A 7,751-nucleotide genomic window follows, 5' to 3' on the forward strand; every position below is an offset into this window, starting at 1 on the left:
ATGAAGTAGTCTTGTGATTTTTCCCACACCTACATATTGCGCTCTACCACGGTATCGAGCACTATTCTCTGGATAATCCAATCCATCCATCTATCTATCTATCTATCTATCTATCTATCTATCTATCTATCTATCTATATATATATATATATATATATATATATATATATATATATATCTATATATATATACATACATACATACATACATACATACATATATATATATATATACACATACCATATGCATGTATATATACATACAGTGGGGCAAAAAAGTATTTAGTCAGCCACCGATTGTGCAAGTTCTCCCACTTAAAATGATGACAGAGGTCTGTAATCAGCATTCTTCTTCCTCCAAACACGACGAGTTGAGTTTATACCAAAAAGTTCCATTTGGTTCCATCTGACCACATGACATCCTCCCAATCCTCTGCTGTATCATCCATGTATCCATTTTGGTACAAACTCAACTCGTCGTGTTTGGAGGAAGAAGAATACTGAGTTGCATCCCAAGAACACCGTACCTACTGTGAAGCATGGAGGGTGGAAACATCATGCTTTGGGGCTGTTTTTCTGCTAAGGGGACAGGACGATTGATCCGTGTTAAGGAAAGAATGAATGGGGCCATGTATCGTGAGATTTTGAGCCAAAACCTCCTTCCATCAGTGAGAGCTTTGAATGTTTGACCAAATACTTATTTTCCAACATAATTTACAAATAAATTATTTGAAATTCCTACAATGTGAATTCCTGGATTTTTTCCACATTCTGTCTCTCACAGTTGAAGTGTACCTATGATGAAAATTACAGACCTCTGTCATCATTTTAAGTGGGAGAACTTGCACAATCCGTGTCTGACTAAATACTTTTTTGCCCCAATGTAACTGTGGCGCGTTCAAGGACCGTAAATTAAAATAAACTCCCAGGAGACGCACTAATTTTATTAAAATCTTAATTATATTAGTTATGTATTAATTACACATTACATGACACTCTAAATTAAAGGAAGTATTGACACATTTAAGTCAATGATGGCAGGTTTTATAATTATTGAAATATATTTAATGGCCCTATATATAAAATTTTGTGTTTTTTGTAAAAAAAAAATTAAATAAAGAAAAAATATACAGTATGTATATATATTAAAACTAGCCCAAATTATTTAATTATTTAGGGGATTTCTAGATATGTTAATCCCATCTTTAAAAACTCAAATGTTTTTCGTAGATTAAGAGAAAATTAAATATAATCCGAGGGGTCCACCAAACCAATGTGGGGCTACATAATTAGTTACACAGCTAAATTAAAGACACCATAAGATAAATGTGACACACTCTGTAGGCAATGAACCTTTTCACTTACCCTCAACTCTTTTTTTTCTCTGTTGCTGTTGTTTTTATTCAGTGACACTTCTCTGTATGTTTGTGATTTTTATTTTTGCTCTTTTTTCCCCTTTTAATCAGTTACTGTGATTCTCTATCTGCTTGTGGTGAAGAGGAAGGCAAGTACATTGCTACCCACTGTGACTAAAATGTGGGAGGGGGTGTTATTATTTTACTTTTATTATTTTTCTGTTATTTATTTAAATTTTTTATTCATTTAAAAAAAAAATTTAAACAATTTTTAAATCTTTTTTTAGGGGGGGTACAAAAAAGTGTCTGTTTTCTCCGTACTTGTATTATGATTTCCCTATCAAATGAATAAATAAATATTATGAAAATAAAATAAAATACAAATAAAAATAGTCAGAACCTAAACACGTTTTGTTCATGTTCTAAAAACCTAGTTTCAACCAAAGCTATGCAATATTTAGTATTTTACTGTACGTAAACATACCGAGTGTGTGATGATGGTTTTAGGGCGGCCCAGAATTTGGTGTTAGACCCTTCAAAGGCCCACCTGACTCTGTGTTCTCCCTGTCTAGGACTCTGGAGTGCCAACGACACGGCATCCGAGGCGAGGACTTCGACTATCCCCCCATGGACTCGGGAGGTTTCAGTCCGCCCCCCCACCCTGCTCCCTGGCTGGGGCCGCCGCCGCCCTACGAGGTGGCCATCAAAACCACGTGCAGCTCCACGCACCTGAGGCGCGCCTACTCCGACACGCAGTTAGCAGCCGAGCCGCTGTTTGGACGCTCCAGAGAGATCAGCTTCGAGGTGTGACGGCGAGAAAGCCAGCGGGACGCAAGAAGCATGTCGGCATGCTCCTTATACATTTGCAGGAACTCAAACCTAAACCATGTTGACCAAAGAGCACTAAGACACTTTTTTGTCTCGGAGGTCATTAGTTGACTTTTGAGTATTCCAGGGAGGTTGATCAGGATTAAAAAAAGAAAACATCCCAGTTAAGTTTTTCAGTTCTGAAAAAAGTGCTGCAATCTTTAGGGTTTAGGGGCAAAAAATAACTATTTTTTGACTTATTTGTAGATTTGGATTTTCGAATAAAACATGTGTATTTATTATTTTTGTTAATATTTTTTTTATAATTTGTAATTATGCTATTTCAAGCCTTTGTGTAACTTTTACTAGTATTTTATATACAGTAGGGAGTGGATTCATACAGCCCGATCTCATCTTGCAATGCAGTCCGCTGAAAATGACGGAAAGCGCCACTCTACGTAGCAACTGACTCTTGGGTCAAAGTTGGAATTGCCACTAAAAAAAACCCCACACATTTTAAGGTATTCAACATTCTGATTACGTCCCAATTTGTCACGTTTCATGTGTCAGGTAAAACGCGACCAATGGGGTTTTATCAAATAATATCCAATCAAACTTTGTTTATGTAGCACTTTTCATACGCAGGCAAGTGGCAAATAAAGACAAGGTGCTGTACAAAAAATACGACACACACACACACACACACACACACACACACACACACACACACACACACACACACACACACACACACACACACACACACACGCACACACACACACAATGAATATGTACAAAACCCAAAACCAGTGAAGTTGGCACGTTGTGTAAATGGTAAATAAAAACAGTTTACAATGATTTGCAAATCCTTTTCAACTTATATTTAATTGAATAGACTGCAACGACAAGATATTTTATGTTCACATTGAGAAAGTTATTGTTTTTTTTGCAAATAATCATTAACTTGGAATTTAAGGGCAGCAACACACTGGGCGTTTCTGGGTTCTGGGTGTTGTTGATAAATGGCTTTGACATTGCATAGTAGAGTTTTAACTTGCTCTTACAAATGTAGCGACCAATTGTAGTTACTGACAGTGGTTTTCTGAAGTCTTCCTGAGCCTGTGTGGTGATATCCTTTACACATCGATGTCGATTTTTGACGCAGTACCGCCTGAGGGATCCGAGGTCACCGGCCTTGCTGCTTACACGCAGTTATTTCTCCAGATTCTCTGAACCTTTTGATGGTATTACCGACCGTAGATGGTGAAATCCCTAAATTCCTTGCAATAAATGCTTGAGAAATATTGTTCTTAAACTGTTGGACAGTTTTCTCACGCATTTATTCACAAAATGTTGACCCTCGCTTTATCCTTGTTTGTGAATGACTGAGCATCTCACGGAAGCTACTTTTACACCCAATCATGGCACTCACCTGTTCCCAATTAGCCTGTTCACCTGTGGGATGTTCCAAATTAGTGTTTGATGAGCATTCCTCAACTTTCTCTGTCTTTTTTGCCACTTGTGCAAACTTTTTCGAACGTGTTGCCGGCATCAAATTGAAAATGAGCTAATATTTGCAAAAAATAACAAAGTTTACCAGTTTGAACGTTAAATATCTTGTCTTTGCAGTCTATTTATTTGAATATAAGTTGAAAAGGATTTGCAAATAATTGTATTCTGTTTTTATTCACCATTTACACAACGTGCCAACTTCACTGGTTTTGAACTTTGTGTGTGTGTGTGTATATATATATATATATATATATATATATATATATATACTCAATATGAATCCCCTTCCTACTGTACATAATGATATTAATACAATAATAGCTTTTATCACTATTATATAAATAATGCCATTGTTATCATTAATTTAAAAAAAATGATAACATTGATTAAACATTTAATGGCAGTTTCTGCTTTGGGAAAACGTAAGCTTTTATGCCGTTCGTGCGTCATATTCCCCCCGCGCTAAGTTGTTATTAAAGAATTGCAAGCGATCCACTCAGTTGATTTTGACATATTATGCATGTTTTTAAGGGTTAAAATTAATCGTTGTGAGTAAAACAGCTTAAAAAAAGGATCATGTGACACATTTTGACCTGTGTGTGTGTTTATGTATCGATGTTGATGGAATTAAAAATAGTAATGAAGAAACTATCTTTGCATTTCCATAAGTTGCGAAAAAAGGGAAAAACTCTATGCCTAAATGTGAATTATGTGAAATATAACTCACATTATATGGAGTTATGTAATATAACTTCATATAAATGGAGTTCAAGTATACAACCTGCCTCAATGTAACGCTTCGTGATGTGTTCCAACAAAGGGAATAAATACAGCAGACATTGTGCAGTAAACTTCAATGTTCCTTGTGCAAACGCAGTATTAATGTTGTTTAAACATTGATTACGATTGCGCAGAGCAAGAAATGTGCAAAATATCATAAAACTGTGTCATAGTCATCCAGCCATGGTACAAAGACAGTGCCAAAATAGTCCAAATACTGCCTGACTATTGCTTTAAAGGCCTACTGAAACCCACTACTACCGACCACGCAGTCTGATAGTTTATATATCAATGATGAAATATTAACATTGCAACACATGCCAATACGGCCTTTTTAGTTTACTAAATTGCAATTTTAAATTTCCTGCGAAGTGTCCTGTTGAAAACGTCGCGGTATGATGACTCGTGCGCGTGACGTCTCGGATTGTAGCGGAATATTTTTTCCAGCCCGATCCAAGTTGTCTGCTTTAATTGCATAATTACATAGTATTCTGGACATCTGTGTTGCTGAATCTTTTGCAATTTGTTCAATTAATATTGGAGACGTCAAAGAAGAAAGATGTAGGTGGGAAGCGGTGTATTGCAACTGCCTTTAGCAACACAAACACAGCCGGTGTTTCCTTGTTTACATTCCCGAAGGTGAAGCTTTACTATGGAACAGAGCGGTCAAGCGAGCATGGTTCCCTACCACATGTCAACCGGCAGGTTTCGGTGAGAAAATTGTGGTAATAAGTTGGCTCTTATCGTAGACATGAGCGGAGCTTGCGTCGTTCCTCGTGCACTTGTCAAAGAGGCAGCTGTGTGGCTTCCCTCAGACACTGGCAGTCACCACACCTGTGGCCACACCCCTCCAATTTTCAGGTACGACAGTATAATCTCACTACAAGAATGTGTCTAATAACATCGGAATCGCTCCCACTGCGCTGTCTTTTTTTTCTTTTTCTAGTCCTTCTCTCTAACTTTCCTCATCCACGAATCTTTCATCCTCGCTCAAGTTAATGGGGGAATCGTCGCTTTCTCAGCCCGAATCGCTCTAGCTGCTGGTGGCCATGATTGTAAACAATGTTCAGATGTGAGGAGCTCCACAACCCGTGACGTCACGCGCACATCGTCTGCTACTTCCGGTACAGGCAAGGCTTTTTTTATAAGTGACCAAAAGTTGCAAACTTTATCGTCGATGTTCTCTACTAAATCCTTTCAGCAAAAATATGGCAATATCGTGAAATGATCAAGTATGACACATAGAATGGACCTGCTATCCCCGTTTAAATAAGAAAATCTCATTTCAAGTATGCTGTATATGTTGTAAATATCATCCAGATATCATATAACTGTTAAGCAAATACTCAATCACCCAAAGTTATTTTATATAGCCCTTGATCACAACTATCTCAAAGGCCACAACGACTTATTGTACAAATATCGTACAACTATAATGCCAAATATTATCCAAATATTGTACAGCAGTCATGCAAAAGTCATCCAAAGATCTTGCAAAAATCTAGAAAATATCGTCCAAATCCTTTGATAGTGCGTTATACCTATAAAACCACTTTAGTTAAGCAAATACTGAGTAACTAAATTAAAGTACCAATGATTGTCACACACACACTAGATGTGCTGAAATTACTCTCTGCATTTGACCCATCACCCTTGATCACCCCCTAGGAGGTGAGGGGGGCAGTGAGCAGCAGCGGCGGCCACGCCCGGGAATAATTTTTGGTGATTTAACCCCCAATTCTAACCCTTGATGCTGAGTGCCAAGCAGGGAGGTAATGGCTCCCATTTTTATAGTCTTTGGTATGACTCGGCCGGGGTTTGAACTCGCAACCTACCCATCTCAGGGCGTACACTCTAACCCAGGGGTCACCAACGCGGTGCCCGCGGGCATCAGGTAGCCCGTAGGGACCAGATGAGTCGCCCGCTGGCCTGTTCTAAAAAATAGCTCAAATAGCAGCACTTACCAGTGAGCTGCCTCTATTTTTTGAATTGTATTTATTTACTAGCAAGCTGGTCTCGCTTTGCTTGACATTTTTAATTCTAAGAGAGACAAAACTCAAATAGAATTTGAAAATCCAAGAAAATATTTTAAAGACTTGGTCTTCACTTGTTTAAATAAATTCTATTTTTTTTTTACTTCGCTTCTTATAACTTTCAGAAAGGCAATTTGAGAGAAAAAATACAACCTTAAAAATTATTTTTAGGATTTTTAAACACATATACCTTTTTACCTTTTAAATTCCTTCCTCTTTTCTCCTGACGATTTAAATCAATGTTCAAGTAAACTTGTTTTTTTATTGTAAAGAATAATAAATACATTTTAATTTAATTCTTCCTTTGAGCTTCTGTTTTTTCGACGAAGAATATTTGTGAAATATTTCTTCAAACTTATTATGATTAAAATTCCCCAAAAAATATTCTGGCAAATCTAGAAAATCTATATAATCCAATATAAATCTTATTTCAAATTCTTTTGAATTTCCTTTAAAATTTTTGTTCTGGAAAATCTAGGAGAAATGATTTGTCTTTGTTAGAAATACACCTTGGTCCAATTTGTTATATATTCTAACAAAGTGCAGATTGGATTTTAACCTATTTAAAACAAGTCATCAAAATTCTAAAAATGAATCTTAATTAGGAAAAATGACTAATGATGTTCCATAAATTATTTTTTTAATTATTTCAAAAAGATTCGAATTAGCTAGTTCTTTCTCTTCTTTTTTTCGGTTGAATTTTGAAATTGAAGATAAACTATGTTTCAAAATGTAATTTTCATTTTTTTTCGTAGTTTCTCCTTTTTTAAACCGTTCAATTAAGTGGTTTTTTTCATCATTTATTCCCTACAAAAAACCTTCCGTAGAAGGAAAAAAAAAGTCTGACAAAATGACAGACAGAAATACCCTTTTTTTAAATTGTATTTTTTATTTATCTGTTTTTATATATATTTATTGTGAGAAATCATTAAGATGATCAGTGTTTACACAAAGATAAATATCAATTATTAATATTAACATAGAGTTAAAGGTATATTGAGCAAATTGGCTATTTCTGGCAATTTATCTAAGTGTGTATCAAACTGGTAGCCCTTCGCATTAATCAGTACCCAAGAAGTAGCTCTTTGTTTCAAAAAGGTTGGTGACCATTGCAATATAGTGATTTAGGGCTATATAAATATTGATTATTTGATTGATTGATTGATTGATATGTTTAATGCACCCTAAGATTTTTTTTTTTGTTAAAATAAAGCCAATGTTACTATTATGGCCAATGGTAATAATGCACGGTATTGTTGCAGAGT

At 36.0% G+C, this 7,751-nt stretch overlaps 1 protein-coding gene across 1 annotated transcript in view; it reads left to right on the forward strand.

Annotated features, from left to right (window-relative positions):
• si:dkeyp-51f12.2 (uncharacterized protein LOC100151460 homolog) overlaps positions 1-4,473 on the forward strand; it is a 9,351-nt gene extending 4,878 nt beyond the window's left edge. The window contains exon 2 of the mRNA XM_061887856.1: positions 1,927-4,473. Coding sequence (XP_061743840.1) covers positions 1,927-2,164 — 238 coding nt within the window. The 3' untranslated portion in view covers positions 2,165-4,473. The remainder of the gene's footprint in view (positions 1-1,926) is intronic.
• Positions 4,474-7,751: the final 3,278 nt, after the last annotated feature.

The sequence above is a fragment of the Nerophis ophidion genome, linkage group LG26 (genome assembly GCF_033978795.1).
Source record: "Nerophis ophidion isolate RoL-2023_Sa linkage group LG26, RoL_Noph_v1.0, whole genome shotgun sequence".
Taxonomy (NCBI): Eukaryota; Metazoa; Chordata; class Actinopteri; order Syngnathiformes; family Syngnathidae; genus Nerophis; species Nerophis ophidion.